The following is a 26,390-nucleotide window of genomic DNA, read 5'->3' as shown; positions in this document are numbered from 1 at the left end:
TCATCCTCTTTTCCTGGTCAGCAGAGTAACTGAAAGGTTACTCGTGAGCTCTGAAAGTTACTCATGAGCTCTGAAAGGTTACTCATGAGCTCTGAAAGGTTACTCATGAGCTCTGAAAGTTACTCATGAACTCTGAAAGTTACTCATGAACTCTGAAAGTTACTCATGAACTCTGAAAGTTACTCATGAGCTCTGAAAGTTACTCATGAACTCTGAAAGTTACTCATGAACTCTGAAAGATACTCATGAACTCTGAAAGTTACTCATGAGCTCTGAAAGGTTACTCATGTTCAGGAGGAGATGGAATGAAAATAACAGAGAGAGACTGGAGAGAGACAAGTGAGAGTGAGGGATGAATAGTTTAATCTGGAGGGAAGTTGGTTGATGCTCTATCTTTGCTTTGGTAGGCTGACAAACAGAGGCAGGGTATGTCTCAGAGAGTTTAGTTTCTGACTATCTACCAAGCCAGTAATCCTCTCGGGGGGTTTGTAGGGAGGTGTGTAGATCCTACTGTACATGTGTACAGTATGTGTGTTTGTGTTGTTTTCTTGTTTTGGAGGATTTTGACAGACCTAGCTGAAAAAATAAAAGTCTAAACATGGCTCATTGTTCTCTGTCTGCAGAGTCTTTAACTCATAATTCACAGTGGTTTGTCTTAGGTTTATCAGGATTATTGCTGCTGGCTCAGTGAAGTCTTGATCAGTCTCTTCTTTAGAGTTCAGGATGTGTTTCCAAATGGCTGACTGAGGTATGCTTCACATCTTTCCAATAGGCTAAACTGATCCAGATTAAACCTCACTTGCCAAAATTTAAAACAGATTCTCAGTGAACAAACAGATATGCCTGAAAGCATTTATATAAATCCAGTCCAACTATTTCCTGGAACTGGTCTCATCAATTTTGGGCCGCGTCTGTGAACTGAGGTCTGCAGTTTGAGGCCATACATGGAAAGCCAAGACACAGAGCACAATGGAAGAATTACATCTGTAGATCAGAGTTTTCCTATGGCAATTTTTTAAGGGCAAGGAATTTGTGTTTTTCATGAGTTGATGTTTTTTTGAACCAGGTCAAAGGTCACGTTTGAAGATCAGGAGATGTCCCTGTTCCCTAAAATCTGTGTGATATACCATATTGATCAAGCAATGGACAACCTGTTTACAAGGCAACCCCCCTCTCCTCAAGAGCAAGCTTCAGAAAAAAAGACTGATAACCAAAATTAACTTGGTAACTGTTTCTTATTGAAACTCTGTGACAGTCATTGAAATGACAGAGACTGCTTTCATGTATGGCTTTGAATCTACTCACTAAGATCTGTGTTTAAATGTAATTCTGATGACAGCTCTGGTAATGGGCAAACCTTCATTACGCTTTTCAGTAACAAACTCACACACCCTCCAGTCAGTCTCTTGGAAACGGTCTCTTTGAGGACCACGATAAGTTTTTCTTTAACAGTTCACATTTTTAGACGTTCTTTATGGACATGTGATCTTCAGACATTACCTTTGTAACTCCATAGTTTTGTCAGCCTGGCAGTTGTTTAACGGCTCTGCTGCACTGACCATCATCGTCTGAACATCAGCATCATCACTCTGCCTCAGTTATCCTTAACTTGCCCAACGTTTGGTCCACTTTGCTCTGAACAATCTCAGCTCCTCTCCATGTCTCATCTCCTGTCCATAGCTCCTGTCTCTGCGTCTCTGCTGTGATGGACAGATGACCTCAGCCACAGGGAGGTCACTGCTTTACAAAAAGCTGGCACCCTCTGCTGTCGTGTAGTGACCCTAGACAACTATTAGCAGGTGTCAATGGTTAGACCCCGGTTATAAGACAACCCCTCCTCCCACACACACACACACACACACACACACACACACACACACACACACACACACACACACACAGACTCTACTTTGTCACATTATTTTCACCAAATTCACCTCGTCATTTATTCAGGTCAATACAGTTATAAGTTAGGATGTTTTTATGTTTGACTGTCCCATAAAAAACACTTGGTCCATTTTTATTCTCTATCCCTGTGCCATGAGTCATCTGCTACTCCCATCTGATCCTGATCCCAAGTTCCACCATACACATGCCTAAGTTCCCTTGGGCCAGACACCTAACCCCAAAACTAGCTCTGGAGGCTGTGCTAGCAGTGTGTGAGCTCAGGCTGTGAAAGTGGTGTGTGTGTGTGTGTGTGTGTGTGTGTGTGTGTGTGTGTGTGTGTGTGTGTGTGTGTGTGTGTGTGTGTGTGCGCGTGCGTGCGTGCGTGCGTGTGTGTGTGTGTGTGTATGGCACACATATGTGTTGTAATTTCTGTAACTTCATTTATTTGAATATGTAGCTATGAAGGAGCCCAGCACAGAGGTGAGATGAAAAAATATATTTGAAAAAAAGTCTAAAACTCAGATGAATAAATTGTCAACGTGGTAATGGACCAGTACTTATCTAGCTCTTTTCCAGCCTCTCTGACCACTCAGAGCGCTTTACACACTGATGGTAGAGGTTTCTTATGGGAACTTTCAGCTTTTAACTGACACATCCACACCAGTTCACACTCCACTGACCAACAGTGGGAGCAAATCCAGGTTCAGTGTATTGCTCAAGGACACTTCAGCATGTGACTCTGTGAGCTGGAATCAAACCCCCAACCTTCCTAACCTTGGGAGGCAGTGACTCTACCACTGAGCCACAGCTGTCCAAAAACCCAATATTGTCCTGCATCCGTTTATAGCTGGGTTGATGGGAGAGTGTCACAGTGTCCTACCACAGGGTGCAGGGTGCAGGGTGAAGGGTGCAGGGTGCAGGGCGTTCAGGGTTAGATCCCACCTGTGGTTTTATGGGTGGGTATGGAGGTGTGTGCTGCTGGACAAGTGAACAGCATGAAGTGAAAAGATGAGAACTCCTGCTGAAAGGTGCAGGTCTGTTTTGGATTGGCTGTTGCTAGGTTTTCCAAATATAAACCTGATTTATCTTTTTTTTTTTTTTTTTCAGCCCTGCGCGGCCCATCCGATTCCCCAAAAGGTAAGAGTTGCCTAAATGTTTCCCCTAGGTCGATGCTGTGGATTGCACAGCCCTCTCCTCCTCCTCCCCTCTTCCATGTCACCCATCTATCAATCCCCCCAAAGAGCCGTCATTCCTCAACGCTGAGTCATGAGAGTTACTGGCGTGGGCCGTTGGTCTGGCTGTTCCTGACCTCCTCTGTTTAGCAGAAACTTTGAACTCCTCATCTTTCCCTTACACTGCTGCACTCTACTGTCCGTGCTCTGGTCTGGCTGTTTAGGGGATTTAAACCCAGGTTGTCTTGATTTTCAAAGAACTTTGTATCAACATTCTCTTCAACTGAAATATCAGCAAAAAAAAAAAAAAACAGGACAGAAATCTGCAAGAACGAGTTGCAGGTTTTAAAATGTATCACATTAATACTCAGTCTAAGAGTAGCAGTCTCCACACTGACAGATAAAGAGTTCACACTGCTGGCTGGGAGAAAAACGTTTTTCTCCTCTGTCTGCTCCATAGAAATTAAAACCTAAATGAAACTGAAGCTAACAGCACAGTTACAAATTGTGGATTCCCAGTACGAGTGGAGCAGCCAGACGTGCAATTCAGCAAACAGGCGTGCGTGGCCTCTCTGTGCATGCATCTGTGTGTGTGCGTGTGTGTGTGTGTGTGTGTGTGTGTGTGTGTGTGTGTGTGTGTGTGTGTGTGTGTGTGTCTGGGTGTGTGCGTGCGTGCGTGCGTGCGTGCGTGCGTGCGTGCGTGCGTGTGTGTGTGTGTGTGTCTGGGTGTGTGTGTGTGTGTGTGTGTGTGTGTGTGTGTGTGTGCGTGTGCGTGTGCGTGTGCGTGTGCGTGTGCGTGTGCGTGTGTGTGTGTCTGGGTGTGTCTGGGTGGGTGTGTGCGTGTGTGCGTGTGTGTGTGTGTGTGTGTGTGTGTGTGTGTGTGTGTGTGTGTGTGTGTGTGTGCGTGTGCGTGTGCGTGTGCGTGTGTGTGTGTGTGTGTGTCTGGGTGTGTCTGGGTGTGTGCGTGTGTGCGTGTGTGTGTGTCTGGGTGTGTGCGTGCGTGCGTGCGTGCGTGCGTGCGTGTGTGTGTGTGTGTGTGTGTGCGTGTGCGTGTGCGTGTGCGTGTGCGTGTGTCTGGGTGTGTATGTAAGCATGACCTCAGAGTGTGTTCAGACAGCAGAGCAGCAGGAGAGGTGGCTGCAGACATCAAAACCTGGTCCAAACTCAGCATAGTAGTTTATCAATGACATGCACACACACTGTTTCCTCATGAATACCCACAACTATTTAAATCTAGCACCCCAGTATTAAACTTCCATTTTAGCTTAACTCACTGCTGCTGTTTTGGTCAACTGCTGCTATTTTTTGCAATATCCCATGTAAATATTTATGTCAACAGTATTTGTATTCATAGCTGTTTGTATTAATTTCATGTACCTCTTTGCACTGCCTTTTAATACTAGCTGAGCAAGACATCCATGATTTTACCTTTTTTCTATTTATTATGGGGTCCTCTTTTGTTGTTTTCACTGTTTTTATTCTCTTTTAACACATTTTTTTATTTCTATTTTTATTTATTTTATTTTATTTTATTTTATTTCATTTTAAAACTTGCTTTTATTTGATTGTGTTCTAAGACTGTGCAACACTTTGGTCAACCTTGGTTGTTTTTAAATGTGCTATATAAACGTGATTGATTGATTGATTGATGGATGTACCATATATTTATATATTTTATACTGTCTTCATTGTGAATATTGTCTGACAACACTCAGGAGGCCATGCAAAGACATTTCATTCCAAATGCACTGCTGTGAAATTAGTGTAATGACATTAAAGGAAGTGAAAGTCAAAGTATTGTGGTACACATAGTTATGGAGCAAAAAGCACACTGATGCACTGGAAAAAACTGGAATCTTATCAAGTGTTTTTGTTTTATTTTCAGTAAAAAATGTCTTTATAGATTTGATATGAGCCACATTCTCCTGACCAGTCCAGAAAAATGTCTTGTTTCAAGTTATTCTAAGACAAATGAGCTCTGAGTTGCTGTAACAAGTTAAAACACTCTGCCAACGGAAGAAAAGAAAAGTTACTTGTACAAAGACATTCTAGTTTTAAGCAGATTTTTTTGCACATTTTTTTCTTGTTCCACTGGCAGTTTTTTTTTACTTGATATAAGCATTTAAGACCTCTTTTTTTTCTTTGAATAACTTGAAACTCGAAAATGGTGATCAGGTGCACCGATCACCGATCTTTAAAAAGCCTGACCTGCCGATACCGATTTGGGCTGAAACCAATTTTTATTTTTCATCTTATATAACTGACAGCATATAGCTCAATGTTCCAATCTTATTTTATTGAAAATCATTGAACAATACCTGTAAAACAATAAAATCTTTATGTTTTAACTTTAACAACCAATAACGTGTCCTGAGTTTTAGGTGTCAGAGCAAAATGCAACAAAGGCTGGCTGTAAGACCTTCCTGGAGGTATATAAGATCAGTTTAATATGTAAGGATGGGCCGATCACCGATCACCAACACCTATCACTGATCACTGATCCCCCGAAATTAAGGAAATCCACACCGATTGATCATTCTGCCGGCAGATTGATCAATCGTGTCGATCTACGTCTACTTGAAACGAGACATTTTTCTGGACTTACCAGTTGAATGTGGCTCATATCAAGTAGAAGAAGCCAATTTTTACTTAGAATAAGACAAAAACACTTGATGAGCTTTCAGTTTTTTGCTGTGTTTCTGAACCTTATCTCTCTAACTGAACTGACACGTGTTACTGCTGCAGCCCTGCTGTGTCTAACCTAAAGCCTCTTCTTTGTTTTCAGCTATGCTGAGCTGATAGCTGATTGGCCCGTGGTGGTGCTGGGGGTGTGCACGGTGCTCATCGTGGTGTGTGCTTTAGTCGGCATCCTGGTGCCAGATCTGCCAGACTTCTCGGACCCGCTGCGAGTAAGTACGGACCCACATGCTTTACACTTCAATCAAAGTCATCAACGTGTGTATCCTATGGTCACCTTGTCACGTTAGCCTACAGATACGTTGGCGCACCGGGCGTTTCATACACATTTCATACAGTAGGGCTATGTAACTCCACTGATAAATGCCTTACCTCTGCCCCTGGTATCCAGTAAAAAGTTGACTTGAAAAAAGAAAACGTGTTTCAATCTGATCTCCATTTAATTCCAAACCAAACAGTCGCCTCACTAAAAGTCTTTCACGACAGTGTGTGGAGACTCCTTATTGCATGTTTAAGAACTTGGATTGGTGCAGCCCTAGCCGAGACATTTAGAAATGTAAAGAAAAAAAATCTGAGACAGATTTTCACTTCTCATTAAAAAGGTAACTACCCTTTTTGTGTGAGGGCAGCATGAGCAAAAAGTCCATCCATATTTTTATATCTGCTCTATTGATGTGAGAAATAAAGCTTCTTTCACCAGGCGAAACAAGTGAATTCAGAAAGTTGTTAAAAAAAGTGAAGTTTGAACGGATGCTCTGGAATGATGAATACCTTCACCATCTTTGCTTGCATTTTAGAAAAGTCTTAAGCTGGTTCATGCTTTCTTTACAAACAGGGTTTCGAGCCTCGGGGAACAGAAATTGGCCAGCGGCTGGTCACATGGAGCAACATGGTGAAGAACACAGGCTACAAAGCTACGCTTGCCAATTACCCGTTTAAATATGCTGACGAACAGGCCAAAAAGTAAGTCCAAATCATCTCTTCCCTTCTCTTCTGATCTGAGTTTCTGGTGTTGAACTATGTCCTCCTACGGTCTCCAGACTAAAAACTGGGTCCAGATACAATCTCACACAAGCCTAAAGCCCAGGTTCCTCATCTAGATTACCTGTGACTGACAGAAACCCAAACCATATGTGCTAAAACACAAACAAGGTCCGTGTTGGACTCTGAAGAAATGGAGGATACTGATGATAGACATGCTTCCTCCTTCATGAAAGAAAAGGAGACCGAGTGGAGCTCAGTCTCCACCGTGGTCCACTGTAGCTCTCTCATAGGGGCTCTGTGTTTCAAACAACAGTAGCTCGACTGTATCAGACTGACTTGTCACTTCTGTGACTTTAAACATAACTTCAGGCAGTTTTCACCTCCTTTTTGTCTCAGTATGAGCATCAACAGCCTGAGAGTCCAGTCCTGAAGCTCCAGTCCGTCTTTGACAAGAACTGATCTCTGAATAAATATAACTTGATCTCCACCTCCGTGACATGGTTACATACTGTTCAGGTGCCAACAAAGACAGAGTCACTTATTGTTTGAGACATTTAAACATGACAATAAGTTTAAATAAAACACTGTAAAGTGTTGAAACTGAATTTTTCTGTACTTAAATACACATGTTTACTTTAAACGTGATGCCAGCAACATGGAGCGTTATCCTGCTGGAAGTAGCCATCAGAAGATGGGTACACTGTGCTCATAAAGGGATGGACATGATCAGCAACAATACTCAGGTAGGCTGTGGACTTTAAACCATGCTCAGTTGGTACTAAGGGGCCCAAAGTGAGCCAAGAAAATATCCCCCACACCATTACACCAGCAGCAGCAGCCTGAACCATTGATACAAGGCAGGATGGATCCATGCTTTCATGTTGTTGAGGCCAAATTCTGACCCTACCATCTGAATGTGGAGCAGAAATCCAGACTCATCAGACCAGACAACGTTTCTCCAATCTTCTATTGTCCAGTTTTGCTGTTGCTGTGTGAATTATAGCCTCAGTTTCCTGTTCTTAGCTGACAGGAGGGTCATCTGGTGTGGTCTTCTGCTGCTGTAGCCCATCTGCCTCAAGGTTGGACGTGTTGTGTGTTCAGGGATGGTTGTTGGTTAAAAACCCAGTTGATGCCTCATATACAGTCTCTTGAATTACCTTTCCTCTCAACTCTGATGCTCAGTTTAAAATGCAACAGCTAATTTTCACCGTGTCTGCGTGGCTTCATGCTGCTGAGCTGCTGCCCTGTGATTGGCTGATTAAATGTTTGAGTTAACGAGGAGCTGAGCAGGTGAAAGTCATATAAAGATCAACACTCAGGCAGCAGTTTCTGCTCAGTATCTGCCCAGTATCTGCCCAGTATCTGCTCAGTATCTGCTCAGTATCTGCCCAGTATCTGCCCAGTATCTGCCCAGTATCTGCTCAGTATCTGCCCAGTATCTGCCCAGTATCTGCCCAGTATCTGCTCAGTATCTGCCCAGTATCTGCCCAGTATCTGCTCAGTATCTGCTCAGTATCTGCCCAGTATCTGCCCAGTATCTGCCCAGTATCTGCTCAGTATCTGCCCAGTATCTGCCCAGTATCTACACAGTATCTGCTCAGTATCTGCTCAGTATCTGCTCAGTATCTGCTCAGTATCTGCTTAGTATCTGCCCAGTATCTGCCCAGTATCTGCTCAGTATCTGCTCAGTATATGCTCAGTGTCTGCCCAGTATCTGCTCAGTATCTGCTCAGTATCAGCCCAGTATCAGTCCAGAATTAGCCCAGTATATTCTCAGTATCTGCTCAGTATCTGCCCAGTATAAGCCTTGTATCTGCTCAGTATTGGCACAGTATCTGCCCAGTATCTGCCCAGTATCTGCCCAGTATCTGCTCAGTATCTGCTCAGTATCTGCTCAGTATATGCTCAGTATCTGCTCAGTATCTGCTCAGTATCTGCCCAGTATCTGCTCAGTATCTGCCCAGTATCTACTCAGTATCTGCTCAGTATCTGCTCAGAATCTGCCTACTTTAGCCCAGTATATTCTCAGTATCTGCTTAGTATCTGCCAACTTTAGCCCAGTATATTCTCAGTATCTGCTCAGTATCAGCCAACTTTAGCCCAGTATATTCTCAGTATCTGCTCAGTATCAGCCCAGTATCAGTCCAGAATTAGCCCAGTATATTCTCAGTATCTGCTCAGTATCTGCCCAGTATAAGCCTTGTATCTGCTCAGTATTGGCACAGTATTAGCCCAGTATCTGCTAGGGAAGGGTACCTCTCACATTTGAACCAATACGGTACCGATTCCCGGTACCCACTAATCGGTACCGGTTCTCAACGGTACCTGTTTTCGGTACTTTTTTGTGTTAATGTGATAATAAATATTAAATTGTTCAATAACAAAATCTCAAAATTTTTCTTTTTAACACATTTATTTCTTAATATAGAAACTTTAACAAATATATCAAAACAACATTCAACTGTTTGTCCTGTAACATTGTAGTTGTGTCACAAATTTCTGTAACACCAAAATCCATTACTAAAATTAACTACAATTCAATAAATAAACTGTAACTAGGCATTGGGTTTCTTCCTCAGAATGCACAAATTAGAACTTACTCTGTCATTATCTGACATCAACTGTTTAATGTTTTATCTTAATCCTTTGTGCAATTCTTTTTCAAGAAAACTAGCATGTCAACTTTCTCGGGCAAGAGCCGAGCCCGCTCAACACTGACAGTATCCCCTGCTGTGGAGAAAACGCGTTCCGATGGAGTAGAGGATGCTTGTACACATAGATATTTTTTGGCCAAGCTGGCCAGCAAAGGCATTTGCTCTCTCTCCTGCCACCACCACGAGAGTGGATGCACTGAGCTGAGGACTGCTGGAATGCTCTGGTAGATTTGCAGTTTGTTTTTGGTCTTTTCAGCCAACGAAGGTCAATCAATCAATCAATCAATCAATCTTTATTTATATAGCGCCAAATCATAACAAATGTTATTTCAAGACACTTTACAAAAACATTTACAGGTCTAGACCCGTAAATGTTAATAAAATTTTATTAGCAGAAACCCAACATCAAGACAAGATAAGGAGTCTTATCTTATCTTAATCCACCATGAGTACAGGACTTTGCAGCATTTAGCAAGTTACAATGGCAAGGAAAAACTTCCCTTTAACGGGCAGAAACCTCGGACAGAACCAGACTCATGTTAGACAGACATCTGTCTCGACTGTGTTGGGGTTAGAGAGAGACAGATAGAGGAGAGAGAGTGGGAGAGAGAAGTATAGAGAGAAGGGGGGGTAGTAACAGAGAGAGAGGGATACATACACACACACGCACACACACACACACACACCACACAGAAAAGGAGAGAGAAACAGACAGTCTGAGGTTTGGCGCTGTGGCGACAGTTAAGGTGAAACCAGCAGGCCAAATCCAAAGCTGTAGTAGCTGGTGTCGGACAGGAGCACAGCAGCAGGCCGTCTTCTTCACCGATCCCCAGGAACCTACAAGACAAACTCAGAGCCTCCCAGAGAGGTGGATGGTCAGTAACTATAACAGGACAGTAAGACTAGAAGTTAGACTGACAGAAAAAGAGGGAAACAGGAGCCCTGTGTGTCAGTTCCCCCCCAGTCTAAACCTATAGCAGCATGACTAAGAGCTGGTTCAGATCTGATCCAGCTCTAACTGTAAGCTTTATCAAAAAGGAAAGTTTTAAGTCTACTCTTAAAGGTTGAGACCGTGTCTGCTCCCCGGACCTCAACCGGTAAGTTATTCCAAAGAAGAGGAGCCTGATAACTAAAGGCTCGACCTCCCATACTACTTTTAGAGACCCTAGGTACAACGAGCAGACCAGCATGTTGAGAACGCAAAGACCTAGACGGATTATACGGAACAATTAAGTCTTTAAGATACGATGGCCCGATGCCATTAAGCGCTTTGTAAGTCAAAAGAAGAATTTTAAACTCTATCCTAGATTTTATAGGTAACCAGTGTAGAGACGCTAACACTGGAGAGATGTGCTCTCTCCTCCCAGTCCAAGTCAGTACCCGAGCGGCAGCATTCTGAACCAGCTGAAGAGTCCTAATAGACTTATTAGGACAGCCGGATAGAAGAGAGTTACAGTAGTCCAGCCTAGAAGAAACGAAAGCATGGACCAGTTTCTCAGCGTCGCTCCGAGACAAGATGTGTCTAATTCTCTTGATATTGCGAAGATGAAAAAATGCCGTCCTTGAGACCTGTTGGATGTGAGAGTTAAAGGACAGGTCCTGATCCAAAAGAACTCCCAGGTTCCTGACAGTGGTGCTGGAAGCCAAGCTGATGTCGTCAGAGGCGGCGATGTTGTTCAAGAAAGCTTCTCTGAGATGTTTAGGTCCAAGAACAATGACTTCAGTCTTCTCTGAGTTCAGCAGTAAGAAGTTTCTGCTCATCCAGGACCTTACGTCTTTGAGGCATGCTTCAAGTTTAGATAAGCGGTTGGTTTCTTCAGGCTTCATTGACAAGTAAAGCTGAGTGTCATCTGCATAGCAGTGAAAGTTTATGGAGTGTTTCCTCAATATAGTGCCGAGAGGAAGCATATACAAGATGAAAAGAATCGGTCCGAGCACTGAACCTTGAGGAACTCCATATTGCACCCTGGTGTGAGAAGAAGAGACGTTGTTCACATGAACAAACTGATGTCGATCCGAAAGATACGATCGAAGCCAGGCTAAAGCGGTTCCTGAGATACCAAGAAGACTCTCTAATCTCCTCAGAAGAATGCAATGATCAATAGTGTCGAAAGCGGCACTAAGATCAAGCAAGACAAGCACAGAAAGAAGACCACTGTCCGAAGCCAAAAGTAGATCGTTGGTTACTTTCAGCAGCGCAGTCTCAGTGCTGTGGTGAGCTCTGAACCCAGATTGAAAGACCTCAAAAAGACTGTTGCTATGAAGAAAATCACAGAGCTGACTCGCAACAACTTTCTCCAAGATCTTAGAAACGAAAGAGAGGTTAGATATCGGTCTGTAGTTGACAAAAGAGCCTGAATCAAGTGTAGGCTTTTTAAGAAGAGGCTTAATAACAGCAACTTTAAAAAGTTGGGGCACGTAGCCCGACAGTAAAGACGCATTAATCATCCTTAGTAAAGAAGATCCGACCAAGGGAAAGACTTCCTTTAACAGCCAAGCTGGGATGGGATCCAGAAGACAAGTTGATGGTTTGGCTGAAGTGACAGTTGAATCCAGCTCTGACAGGTCCACAGGCGAGAAGCAGTCCAGGAGTATATTAGCTCTAAGCGACGTTTCCGCAAATTCGCCATCGATCGAAGGTTCTATCACGGTTGCATGTAACACGCTACTAATTTTATCTCTAATTTTTAATATCTTATTGTTAAAAAAGCTCATAAAGCCCTCACTGCTAAGCGATAGAGGAACGCATGGTTCAGTAGAGCTATGACTGTTTGTCAGCCTGGCTACAGTGCTGAAAAGGAATCTAGGATTGTTTTTATTCTCTTCTATAAGAGTCGAAGGTGCACCGATGTCTGCCTCAGTCTGTAGAAGCACTGCTTGGTCTTCATCCTCGAAAAGCTCCCCAAGAGCTGAACGTTTTTTCTTTCTTCTTACAGGTGCTGCTAACATTTCGTCTTCAGACCTGTCTTCCTCGTCCTCCTGCTGCTCGTGTTTTCTTTCCTCCTCCTGATGCGTCACCTGTCCAACCTTTGAATAAAGCATAAACAACAAGTTATAAAAACAATATGATTGTATTAGAGGAGAACACATATGTCCAGTTGTCCATATTGCAACCACAATGAACAAACCTTGTCTCCACTTGAGAGGGCAACAGCTGCATTCTCTAGGCGGGTCCACACAGCCTCATCATGAACCTTCACCTTAAAACAAGGATCTAGAGCAGTGGCCTCCTCAAGGAACTGCCGAAGCTCTTCGTTTTCTTCCTCCTAACAACATTAAACATACAAACTTTTATTTTGCATTTTAAGTGTGAATAATTGCACCATCAAGTTGATCATTAACAAAGTGATTAATTGATTCAAAGTGACAATTAACTACATACTGAGTAACGATGGGAGAGGTCTGCCCAGACCTTCTCCTTGATGGCTCTCTTGAATGCAGAATCATCATCTTTCACCTCAAACTTGGCCTTCAGTTCGTCCAGGATTGGGAGGATCTGCCCAGCAGTGGCACTCTTATCAGATGAGACTGCAGTCGTGTAAAGGACTCTCATGGTGTCCACAAAGTCTTCACACTTGTTTATGTCATCATCTGACACTCTCTCTAATCTGGGAATGAAATCCAAAGTGCAAATTGATAATGAGTGTTTTATCTATTTATTGTCACTGGTTCTATCATGACTTTTTACTTCAATTTTGCTACATCTGTCTCTGTCCATAGCTTTCTTGATGCGTGGGTCCCTCGAAGCAGCCTGGATGGCAGGGTATTGTTCTATGAACCTCTCCACCATCAGGAAGAGACTGTTCCATCTGGTTCTCACATCCAGTATGAGGGAATGGTCATCAAGGCCTTTGATCAGACAGAAAAAAAACTGCCTCAGTTTAACATACTTGAAAAAATGTAGATGTAGATAAATGTAATAAATGGTGGAATTACTTAAAATCTTTATGTCCAAAATAGTACAGATATGAACATTTCGTATGTTTTATTAACCTTCCACCTACCTAGAAGTTTCTGTTTTTCTTTAAGGACAGGCTTCGCAAGACTATTTCTTCTAAGCCACAGCACAACAGCCCGTATCCTCCCTGACCAGTTGGCAACACTTTTCACACTGTACAGCTTTTGGGCTGCTATGTTCAGGGTATAAGCAAAACACGCCATCTTCATGACATGCATTTTATTGACAGCTACATCCATGTTAGCAGCGTTGTCAACGGTAATGGCTACCACTTTGGACTTCACCTCAAAGTCATCTAGGATGCTGTCTATCTCTTCAGCCACAGCAGACCCTGTTTGGGAGACATACACTGCTCTTGTGTGCAGGACTTTCTCCCTGAGCTCATCCTCCACTACATAGTGGACAGTCACCGTGATGTAGTGATCTTGAGCCACACTACTCCATGCATCTGCAGTCACTGCAACATGATCTGCTGCTTTCAGCTCCTCCTTCACATTAACCTTTTCAACATTATACCACGCTGGTATTAATGTGTTGTAAAGTTCCTTTCTGTTGGGGGGGTGTGCTTTGGGTTCAGGGCCCTTGTCATGTCCCTAATACAAATAACAACAATAAAACAATGATAAACATAACTGCTTTTTCATCAGATCACACACACACAAACATCACAAATTTTATACTAATTTCACTGACTTTAAATTATATTCAATTTACCTAAACCATGGGGTGTCGACTGTTGTAAAGGGCAACAATCCTTTCACAACGAAGGCAGTCACAGCCCTGTGACACTCGGCTGTCCTCTGTCGAGCAAGGGCTGACTCCTTGGCCTTAGTAAAAGGAGTCAGCGTTGCAGCTCTAACTTTCACTGTTGGGCGGGTTGACAACGGGTCCGATGGACCTGTAAATGATAACAACACGTGATAATGATAACGTACGCAAGTTAAAAAACCAAGCCAATATCATCTTAAACACTGGGCTTATTTACCTGGAGCAGACGAGGAGGATGATGCTTGACTTTCACGCTTATCATCAATGTAGCTGTCATCGCCAACTGTGAAAGTCATCTCCTCTCCCATGGTGCTGGCCGCAGACGAAGAGTCGCTAACTCCCACAGGCATGCTAACGAGTGTAGAAGTTGTAGCCGTAGCCGTGGATCGGAGGCTATCGAAAATCTTGCACTCATCCGCGTTCAGATAAATCTTATGCTTGACAAGGTGCTGTCTCAGATTGGACATATTTCCACCGCTGGCCTTGCACTTTGCATGGCAAATATTGCAGCGAGCATAATCTGTATCGCATTTTGAAAAGTGGAGCCACACTTTTGAACGCTTTCGATCAGCCATGCTTGCTTTGTTGATGGAACCGGCAGATACTGATGTCATCAAGCTCTTCTGCATGCAATGCTGTGTTCATGTCAGGCATGGAAAACCCTCTACTCTTCTACTCCCTCACAGTCACAAGAATGCCTTTAGGTACCCAAACATGGTACCGTTTGATTTTACATGAATCAGTGCTTGGTAGTACCTACAGGATTCGGTCGGTACCTATAAAAGTACCATATTCTGTACCCATCCATAGTATCTGCCCAGTATCTGCCTGGTGTCTGCTCAGTATTGGCACAGTATCTGCCTGGTATCTGCTCAGTATCTGCTCAGTATCTGCCCAGTATTAGCCCAGTATCTGCCCAGTATCTGCTCAGTATCTGCCCAGTATTAGCCAAGTATCTGCTCAGTATCTGCCCAGTATCTGCCCAGTATTAGCCCAGTATCTGTCCGGTATCTGCCCAGTATTAGCCCAGTATCTGCCCAGTATTAGCCCAGTATCTGCTCAGTATCTGCCCAGTATTAGCCCAGGATTAGCCCAGTATCTGCTCAGTATCTGCCCAGTATTAGCCCAGTATCTGCCCAGTATCTGCCCAGTATCTGCTAAGTATCTGCCAAGTATCTATTTAGTTTCTGCCCAGTATTAGCCAAGTATCTGCCCAGTATCTGTTCAGTTTCTGCCCAGTATTAGCCAAGTATCTGCCCAGTATCTGTTCAGTATCTGCTCAGTATCTGCCCAGTATTTGCCCAGTATCTGCCCAGTATCTGCCCAGTATTAGCCCAGTATCTGCCCAGTATTAGCCCAGTATCTGCCCAGTAGTAGCCCAATATCTGCTCAGTATCTGCTCAGTATCTGCCCAGTATCTGCCCAGTATCTGCTCAGTATTAGCCCAGTATCTGCTCAGTATCTGCCCAGTATCTGCCCAGTTTTAGCCCAGTATCTGCTTAGTATCTGCCCAGTATCTGCTCAGTATCTGCCCAGTATTAGCCCAGTATCTGCTCAGTATCTGCCCAGTATCTGCCCAGTATCTGCCCAGTATCTGCCCAGTATCTGCCCAGTATTAGCCCATTATCTGCTCAGTATCTGCCCAGTATCTGCTCAGTATCTGCCCAGTATTAGCCCAATATCTGCCCAGTATTAGCCCAGTATTTGCTCAGTATCTGCTCAGTATCTGCTCAGTATCTGCCCATTATTTGCCCAGTATCTGCCCAGTATCTGCCCAGTATTAGCCCAGTATCTACTCAGTATCTGCCCAGTGTTAGCCCAGTATTAGCCCAGTATTAGCCCAGTATCTGCCCAGTATCTGCCCAGTATCTGCTAAGTATCTGCCAAGTATCTATTTAGTTTCTGCCCAGTATTAGCCAAGTATCTGCCCAGTATCTGTTCAGTTTCTGCCCAGTATAAGCCCAGTATTTGCTCAGTATCTGCTCAGTATCTGCTCAGTATTAGCCCAGTATCTGCCCAGTATTAGCCCAGTATCTGCCCAGTAGTAGCCCAGTATCTGCTCAGTATCTGCTCAGTATCTGCCCAGTATCTGCCCAGTATCTGCTCAGTATTAGCCCAGTATCTGCTCAGTATCTGCTCAGTATTAGCCCAGTATCTGCCCAGTTTTAGCCCAGTATCTGCTCAGTATCTGCCCAGTATCTGCTCAGTATCTGCCCAGTATTAGCCCAGTATCTGCTCAGTATCTGCCCAGTATCTGCCCAGTATCTGCCCAGTATCTGCCCAGTATCTGCCCAGTATCTGCCCAGTATCTGCCCAGTATTAGCCCAGTATCTGCTCAGTATCTGCCCAGTATCTGCTCAGTATCTGCCCAGTATTAGCCCAGTATTTGCTCAGTATCTGCTCAGTTTCTGCTCAGTATCTGCCCATTATTTGCCCAGTATCTGCCCAGTATCTGCCCAGTATTAGCCCAGTATCTACTCAGTATCTGCCCAGTGTTAGCCCAGTATTAGCCCAGTATTAGCCCAGTATCTGTCCAGCAGTGTTGATGTGCTGTACACCAGATCCTGCCCTGATGTTTGACAATATGAGGTTTAGAAAGTTAACGTTTGGTCTGATGAGACACAGCTCGTGTTTGGGTGGGGTCAGTGATCATTTTCCTTGTCTTGCAGCCACCAGGAGCCCCGGTGGCCTGAGGACCACTCTGACAGAGACAAGCGCCAGGCAGAGTGGGACTTCAGTAAAGATTTCTTCTGTGATGTTCCAGGTGGGCTTTCAGGAAACAGTGCACACATCAACTGAAACAATCATGAATTAAAGGAGAGCTCTTTGAAAAATGAACTTAAAAAGATCATGAGGATTTCCTCTTTTTCTACCTTAGCTGTAAACTTTGGTGGGTTTTTGTATTATTTAACCAAACAAATTTCATTTGTTTTATAGATTTTACTCACTCCAGGTTTTCAACTTGTGCTGTTTGTGATTTGTGTCTGCGCTCAGCATCATTGTGAATGAGGGTCCCCCTCTGTGATTTCTCCCAGATATTTATTGATGGTGACTTGAACAGAAAGGCACTAGACTTGGTTCATCTCGTCACTGAGATGTGAAATCTTCACTCGGGTGAAAGCTGCAGTACTCATTTCAGTCTTCTTTATAACTGGTCCATAGGTCCTATTGACAGCTTCAGCTGTTACAAATTCAAGGACAGAGGGTCTTCAGGAACATAATCTAAGATAAGTTAGACAGGGTACCAGAAGGTTTGAAAATGTTTTTATTCATCTTAAATTAGATAATTTGATATAAGGCCTCAAAATGTCTAAAATTCTAAAATAGTCTCAAAATGTATCAATGTTACTTTTATTCAAAACAAATGGATAAACCTTAGTCTCACTTTAAATGTTTTGATTTTTGAGGACACTTTGACGTTACTACAACAACAACAACAACAGAACTTAAGTACCGGTTTACAAAATCCTCGGTTCGGTTTCTATCACGGTTTCCTGGTCACGGTTTTTGGTTCAGTGTACATTGTTGTTTTTAACACCCCAGATTATTTTAATCCATTCTGTCATGTCTGGTCCTGAAAAAGCTAAAAGAATGAGGCTGTTTCCCATTTCAAACATCATTAAAGCTAAAGAGTGAAACATTGCTAGTTTCAACATACCAGCTCCTCAGTAAGAAAAGTCTCTGTTTGCTGTCCCAGAAGTCACAACAGCCGCATTTCCACCAAGCAGTCCTGGGGGGTATTCCACGAAGCTGGCTTAGCTCAAAGCCTGGCTTATTTGGGTTAGCCGCGCTAACTTTAGCGAGAGTTGGGTTCCACAAACGAGGCTTAGGGCTAGCGTAGCTTGGTAACCATGGTAAATTAGCCAGTGCGACTAGCCTGGTCCCGGGCAGGCTAAACGTCAGGCTTACCTTAGCTGCGTCTCAGAGAAGGTCCGACCGGCTTCTAAAAGACGCCTTGTGAACTGCAGGTGTCACATTAAATTAATCTATATCTGTAATAGATGATGTTCTTGTTCAGAAACATAAACTGAGACCTTTTGGTAACTTTTCTGACACCTGCTAAAAACCAAAAAGTCAGAAGGACCGTGAGGCTCCGCTTTCACGGTCCGTATTCATACTGAAAATCAAGATCAAGTGAGCTTTTGTCCTTCAGCTCCACGGGAGGTTTCCGTCCTCCCTGAGCTCACCTTAGGACACCTGCGTGATCCTTTGACAGGTGAACCGCCCCAGTTATACTAGACTGGAATAACCGTGAGTCAAGACATGTCAGATACTAGACTGTCTATCCATACGGCAGGAAAGTTGGTGGCTGAGAGGGTAGAGAGTAGGGCACAGACGCACGGTGATCCATGTTTTATTTGCGGCGTGGGTTCGATCCCACTTGTGGTAAGTATTTGAAATAACTGATTTTCTTTCTTCTGTCTCCCTCAAAGTACAGTCAACATATAACAGAATAAAGGCAGAAATTGTCTTATGATATAAAAGGTGACAACAGCCACAATTTTCCATAGAAATATCCTCCTTTACCGGCGGTCCATTCTGATCATGATGATAATGTAAAGGTGATTCCACATGGTGACATAACTTTGTGTCTTCCTCCTTATTTAAATACAGGGCACTGTATCACTGACACATCTCATCTGACAGCTGAATCATCTCTAATAAAAAAAAAAAAGACATCTCATCTACATGTCTTTTTCTGCTGTTTTAGTCAGTGTTTGATGAAACATCACCCCATGAAGTATATAGGCCTATATATATAAACAGCTTTAATTTAATCAAGACCAATCTCCTCTGGGCCACAGCAGTGTGAGGAGCTTCAGAGTGAGAAGAAAAAGGGTAATCAAACTCAGCAGAAACAGTCAGTGTTGATTTGACACAAAAGCATGATATTCTTGAACCAGCAGTGTCTCTGGCTTTATTAATTGCCACCGTGTCACCCTTTTATGTGATTTTCACTTTGTAGTCATCATACGACTCCATGAGGGTGTTTTCTCCGCTGAGGGAAACGTCTCCGCTCTCGGTTTTGACATGATTTGGTCATTTCGACAATCGACACGTCGGGGCTTTTTATCTACCGCGGACGCGCGCTTAGCCGCAGCTTAGATCAGCCTGGCTTGAATAAGCGTCTCTGAAAATCAGCTGAGCCTCGTTAGTGGAACGACTTGCAGCTAAGATTGAAGTGGCAGCTTATTCAAGCCACGCTTACCGGCGATAGCCCAGCCTTCTTTAGCCAGCTTCGTGGAATACCCCCCAGGTCGGTTCAGTACGGTTTGGGACTGTTTGGTACAGTTAAGCCTGATCCTGTTTGCGTTTCCACAGCAAACTGTGCCCTCTTTAAACAATAGCGCGACGCCGTAGCAGCTTACCTGCTATCAAATCCAACAAAGAAGAAATACGCGACACAGTAAACAAAGAGCACAGATGGAAAACATGCCGCATTTGGTCCCCTCTGTGATCGGAATGTAGCTCTTTGATGCAAAGTGCAATCAAACTTTGTTTCAGAGAAGTCTGTGTTGTTCCAAGAGAAGTACAGCCGCTGTCGGGGTAAGAAAGGATTCTTTTGACCAATCAACAGTCTGCAGTGTGTTGCTCCACCTTCAGAGAGCGGAGCAGTTCAGTCTGGCACCCATACAGAAGGGTCCCAAAAAAGTGGGCCGGCTCATCTCGGTTTTTAGGGATCTGTCCCGGGATAAGTCAGTAGAAACGCCACAAAATGCGTGCTGTGCTGCGACGAACCAGTCTGCTTGATGGAAACGCGGCTTGAAAGCCACTAAATGACGCTGCTGTCTAATTAGCAGAATAATCCATTTGTATGTAATTGTCATGGACTCTGTAGGAGAGAGAAATGAGGTGGAGAGACAGAAAGCAGGAAAAACACAACATCATAAATATGTTAATAACTACAAATCAACTTTCTTCTGTCCATTCTTGGTTTTTATGTCCAAATATCAACCCTCCTCCTTTATCTGGGCTGGGGACCAGCAGAAGTGACCATAATAAGACATGAAGAAGAAATACACAGCACAGTAAACAAAGAGCAACAATGGAAGACATTCAACGATTCAATCAATCAGTCTTTATTTATATAGCGCCAAATCATAACAAACGTTATTTCAAGACGCTTTCTAAAAACATTTAAAGGTCTAGACCCCTAAATGTTAATAAAATTGTATTATCAGAAACCCAACATCAAGACAAGATAAGGAGTCTGATCTCATCTTAATCCACCATGAGTACAGGACTTTGCAGCATTTAGCAAGTTACAATGGCAAGGAAAAACTTCCCTTTAACAGGCAGAAACCTCGGACAGAACCAGACTCATGTTAGAAAGAAATCTGAGGAGACTGATGGGGTTAGAGAGAGACAGATAGAGGAGAGAGAGTGGGAGAGAGAAGTATAGAGAGAAGGGGGGGTAGTAACAGAGAGAGAGGGATACATACACACACACGCACACACACACACACACACCACACAGAAAAGGAGAGAGAAACAGACACAGTCTGAGGTTTGGCGCTGTGGCGACAGTTAAGGTGAAACCAGCAGGCCAAATCCAAAGCTGTAGTAGCTGGTGTCAGACAGGAGCACAGCAGCAGGCCGTCTTCTTCACCGACCCCCAGGAACCTACAAGACAAACTCAGACCCTCCCAGAGAGGTGGATGGTCAGTAACTATAACAGGACAGTAAGACTAGAAGTTAGACTGACAGAAAAAGAGGGAAACAGGAGCCCTGTGTGTCAGTTCCCCCCAGCAGTCTAAACCTATAGCAGCATGACTAAGAGCTGGTTCAGACCTGATCCAGCTCTAACTGTAAGCTTTATCAAAAAGGAAAGTTTTAAGTCTACTCATCTCATTTGTCTTTTTTGCGATTAGCATGTGTCTCCTTGTTACAAAGATCAATTAAGTTTTGTTTCAGAGAAGACTGTGTGCTGCCAGGAGAAATACAGCAGCTGTTGTCACACAGGAAGTGACCATTCTTTTGACCAATCAATGGTCTGCAGTGTTGTAGCTCCACCTTCCGAGATAGGATCAGTTCAGTCTGACACCCATGCGGAAGGGTCCCAAAAAGTGGGACGGCTCCACCTCACATTGTGCATAAATATGATCAGAGTCACAAACTTTCCTCAAAGTGAGTTAGAAAATGAACTCAACTCAACTTTATTTATAAAGCACTTTAAAACAACCTCAGCTGAAACAGAGTGTTGTACATAAAAGTAGTGCAGGAATAAATAAGTAAATTTAAAAAAATCATTAAAACAAAGGTGCACATTGTAATATAAATTGTGACATTGTTCTAAAAATATTTTAAAACAATGAAACAATTAATTAAAACTAAAACAAACCATAAAACAGTAAAACATGAGCAGAGTCTCAAGCTGGGTTAAAAGCCAAAGAATCAAAATGGGTTTTAAGACTTTTTTCAAAGCGGACAGTGAGGGGGCTCGTCTTACGTGGAGGGGGAGCTCGTTCCACAATTTGGGTGCAGCGAGTGGAAAAGCTCTGTCACCTCTGAAGTCACGCTTTGACCTCGGTACCTCCAGGAGCAGCAGATCAGCTGACCTGAGGCAGCGAGAAGGAGCGTGGGGATGGAGGAGCTCATAGAGGTACACGGGGGCCAGACCATTTAAAGATTTAAAAACAAATCAAAGAATCTTAAAGTGGACTCTAAAATGCACAGGCAGCCAGTGGAGGGAGGCCAGGATGGGAGTAATGTGCTCCCTCTTACGTGCTCCAGTTAGAAGCCGAGCGGCTGTGTTTGCACCAACTGGAGACGTGGGAGGGAGCCCTGACTGACTCCCAGGTACAGTGTGTTACAGTAATCCAGCCAAGATGTAATAAAGCGTGGATTACTGTTTGAAAGTGCTGCTGTGCAAGAAAAGGCTTCACTTTAGCCAGCTACCTTATGTGAAAAAAGCTGGACTTCACCACTGAGCTAATCTGACGATCCAATTTAAAATCACTGTCCATCTTTAAACCCAAGTTTGATACTGTTGGCTTTAAATAGTCTGCCAAAGGGCCCAAGTCCACAGGAGGGGGGTCACACGGGCCACTGGGACCAAACACCATCACTTCTGTTTTTTTCTCATTAAAATGTAAAAAGTCTAAACCCATCCAGGCCTTGATGTCTTCAGGACATGCCAGATGAGGAGTGACAGAGAAGGTGTCATTGTTTTTCAGAGGCATATATCTGACTATCGTCAGCGTAGCAATGAAAAGAGATGCCATGCTTTTTGAGAATAGAGCCCAGGGGCAGTAAATACAAAGAAAAAAGCAGGGGCCCTAAAATTGACCCCTGTGGTACCCCATACGGCAGAGGGGCAAGGCTGGACTCTGAGTTACCAAGTTTTACACTCAGGCTCCTATCAGCCAGATATGATTGAAACCACAGCAATGCCGTACCACCAATACCTACTAAATGGCTTAGCCGAGCCACCAGGGAATCGTGGTCCACAGTGTCAAAGGCTGCAGTTAGGTCCAACAGAACGAGAATGACATAGTGACCAGAGTCATTAGCAAGAAGAATGATTAAGAACTCATTAAAAACTCTTAATAAAGCTGACTCGGTGCTATGAAGAGTTTTAAAACCAGACTGAAAGACCTCTAAGACAGGGATGTCCACCTCGTGCCATGGAGGGCCAAGAGGCTGCAGGTTTTCTTTCCAACCAAGAACTCCACCAGCTGATTCCACTGATTAGCCCCTGCTCTCTGCTTGAAGGTGAGGTAATCAGTGGAATCAGCTGGTGGAGTTCTTGGTTGGAAGGAAAACCTGCAGCCTCTTGGCCCTCCATGGCACGAGGTGGACATCCCTGCTCTAAGACCTCATGCTCATCCAGAAAGGACTTTAACTGAAAGTGAACAACCTTTTCTAGGATTTTAGAGATGAAGGGAAGCTTGGAAATAGGCCTAAAATTGTCAAGCACACTGTGATCAAGGCCAGGTTTCTTAAGAAGAGGCTGCACCACAGCATGTTTAAAGCTTAGGGGAACAACCCCAGAAGACAGACTGCTGTTAATGATAGCCAGAACTGACTGCCCTATACAAGGGAAAACCTCTTTAAATAGTATGGGAGAGACAACATCGTGGGGAGACTCGGAGGATCCTCACCACCCCCCACAATCCAAGATGACTGCCCCCCATTCTAAACAGTTTAAGCAGTTCAAAAAGCACTTCTGACAAATGTTTGTAACACTAAATCAGCCGTGAACATAGTATTGTTCAACTTATATTTGTAGAAATGCTGCTCCAGTGTTCCTTACACCCCTCGTGTGGGATTTGTGAACTAAAACGCAGGGCGTGCTAACACTGGCTAACATAATTGCCCTGGTATATTGGCATGTTTTTTTCTGACTAACCTCTGATTTGGAGAAGACGTCACTCCCAGTTCCTTCTTCCCATTTCGGAGTTTGATGAGACAAATCACCACAGGAGAGTCTGCGGACGTGTAGAGAGTGTCTGTGAATCTGTGCTCAATTAGTCTCCCTGACGGGCACAAGATGACGTTACAGTCGTGCCGCTCTGAACTGAAATTGAATTGTAAAACTTTATCTGCCTTTTGTGAATTGAATTATATTTGGTGTTTTTGAATTAAATGTATAAAAAGAGATGAATTTTCATTAAAAAAAAATATAATTTCAAATTCAATGAAAAATATTTATATATTCTTAACGTGTTAAATTCCATTACACATCACACTTTTCAAATTTAATATTTAAATTCAAATTCAGTTTCTGGTGGCACAAATGTAACCTCAGTCTCTCCCCCAGTTTCCACCACTGCACTAACAACAACAAATCGAACAACTGAACACAGATTGCAGTGCAGGGTTTTTTTTAGTCTATTTGCTGGTAAAATATATTCAAAACCTTTGGTTTGCGATTAAAGCCAGGGGAGGTTGCTTAAAATGTAAACAAAGAAAAGATTAGCGAACAGTTAATGGAGGATGTCAGAAAATGCTCCTGGGCCACTGGTTTGAATGCTGAGGCCAGTAAATTTTATTTACAACTGACCTTCCCAAGGACAAATTTACCTGAGTGTCAACCCCTGCCTTATGAGTTTCCTATTCTCTTGTACCTTTTTTAAAGGTGATGGTGTGAAACGGGTCTTAAATTATCTTCATTGTGGTCTTAAAAAGTCTTAAAGAATCTTAAAAGTGACTTGTTGAAACCCTGGAAAGAGCTGAAATATTCTCGAATGAAACTGCATTTCAGGTTTGCTCCAGGTTGGATGTAGAAAGTTTAAGCAGTGCCGCAGAGTAATGAATGGCGGGGTGAGTGAATGAATGGATGAATGAATGACTCCTTTGTTCATCAGGTGACAGATACTCCAGGCTTGTCTTCACATCAGCTGAGGGGAAGAACCTGTGGAGTATCCAGGCCATCAAGTCCATGTGCAGTCTGGACAACACACGGGTACGTACAGGTCGTGTCTCAGAGCTGCGGATTCATGCAGATTTAGTCCCTCTCAGTGTGTGTTTCATGATGGTTCTCTGTTCCCAGGTGCGTTCCCACAGAGACTACTGGAACCTTTGTCAGCGCACCAACGATGCTTCCTGTTGTCCCAGCTGGACTCTTGGCAACTACATCGCCGTGCTGACCAACAGATCATCCTGCCAGAAAATCACAGAGCGGGACGTGTCACACACGCTCAAAATCCTGCGCTCCTGTGCTAAGTACTACCACAACGGCACTCTGGCCCCCGACTGCTGGGACATGGCTCTGCGACGGAAAGATCAACTCAAGTGTGCCAGCGTGCCCCGGAAATGCACCAAGTACAACGCCGTTTACCAAATCCTTCACTTCCTGGTGGACAAAGACTTCCTGAGTCCAAAGAGCCTGGAGTATCCTCCACCTGTGCTCAAATACAGCATGCTGTTCTCCCCCACGGAGAAGGGACAGTCCATGATGAACATCTACTTAGACAACTTCGAGAACTGGAACTCCTCAGACGGCATCACCACCATCACAGGCATCGAGTTCGGCATCAAACACGACCTCTTTCAGGACTACCTCCTCACAGACACGGTGTATCCTGCCATAGCCATCGTGATCGTCCTGCTGGTCATGTGTGTGTACACACGCTCAGTTTTCATCACACTCATGACCATAATAGCCATCATCAGCTCGCTGATCGTGTCGTACTTCCTGTACCGAATGGTCTTCAACTTTGAGTTCTTCCCCTTCATGAACCTCACGGCTCTCATCATTCTGGTGGGCATCGGGGCCGATGATGCTTTCGTGCTGTGTGACGTGTGGAACTACACAAAGTTAGATAAGCCACACGCTGAGCTGGCAGAGATAGTCAGTGTGACTCTCCAACACGCAGCTCTGTCCATGTTCGTCACCAGCTTCACCACAGCAGCAGCGTTCTACGCCAACTACATCAGCAACATCACGGCCATACGATGTTTTGGTGTCTACGCCGGCACCGCCATCTTAGTGAACTATATTCTGATGGTCACATGGCTTCCTGCTGTGGTGGTGCTACATGAACGCTATCTGCCCAACCTGTTCCCCTGCTCCAGACCGTCCCACCCGGAGGGAGGTCACAGAAGCAGGATGTTCTGGACGTGCCTTTGTCAGAAAGCCAGCAAGTGTCTGTTCACCGTCTCAGAAACATCCAGAGTGTTCTTCGAGAAGGTGCTCCCCTGCATTGTCATCAAATTACGCTACCTCTGGCTCTTCTGGTTCCTGGCCATCACTGTGGGAGGAGCTTACGTAGTTTGTGTCAACCCTAAGATGAAGCTCCCGTCCTTGGAGCTGGCAGAGTTTCAGGTGTTTCGCTCCTCTCATCCGTTTGAGCGTTACGATGCAGAGTACAAGAAGCTCTTCATGTTTGAGAGGGTGCATCATGGCGAGGATCTGCACATGCCCATCACCATTATTTGGGGTGTGTCACCTGTGGATAACGGAGACCCTCTGAACCCCAAAAACAAGGGCAAGTTGATGCTGGACAGTAGCTTCAACATTGCAAGTCCAGCTTCTCAACTTTGGATCCTAAACTTCTGCCAGAAGCTGAGAAATCAGAGCTTCGTGTTTCAGTCTGAGGAGCAGGACTTCACCAGCTGCTTCATCGAGACGTTCAAACAGGTCAGTACTGCAGGTGGACCGCACACTGAAGATACAAAGACTGCTACCAAGCAGGAGTAAACAGTTTCTGACATTAGATGTGTAAAAGTTGTAATGGTGTTTCCAACAAGTGGTCCACTTTGGGTCAGTCCACTTTGGGTCAGTCCAGTTTGGGTCAGTCCAGTTTGGGTCAGTCCAGTTTGGGT

General features: G+C 44.0%; 1 protein-coding gene across 2 annotated transcripts in view; it reads left to right on the top strand.

Moving 5' to 3' along the window:
• disp1 (dispatched homolog 1 (Drosophila)) overlaps positions 1-26,390 on the top strand; it is a 111,569-nt gene that overhangs the window by 79,398 nt on the left and 5,781 nt on the right. For both annotated transcript variants that reach the window (XM_074685116.1, XM_074685117.1), the window contains 6 exons: positions 2,995-3,024; positions 5,845-5,968; positions 6,592-6,719; positions 16,790-16,884; positions 24,431-24,528; positions 24,616-26,205. In XM_074685116.1, the coding sequence (XP_074541217.1) occupies positions 2,995-3,024; positions 5,845-5,968; positions 6,592-6,719; positions 16,790-16,884; positions 24,431-24,528; positions 24,616-26,205 (2,065 nt within the window). The remainder of the gene's footprint in view (positions 1-2,994; positions 3,025-5,844; positions 5,969-6,591; positions 6,720-16,789; positions 16,885-24,430; positions 24,529-24,615; positions 26,206-26,390) is intronic.

Source organism: Halichoeres trimaculatus, unplaced genomic scaffold, assembly GCF_033239565.1.
Source record: "Halichoeres trimaculatus isolate MK-OKI-2021-1 unplaced genomic scaffold, fHalTri1.1 fHalTri1_scaffold_13, whole genome shotgun sequence".
In the NCBI taxonomy this organism is placed as follows: Eukaryota; Metazoa; Chordata; class Actinopteri; order Labriformes; family Labridae; genus Halichoeres; species Halichoeres trimaculatus.
This window is presented reverse-complemented; position numbering and strand designations above follow the sequence as displayed.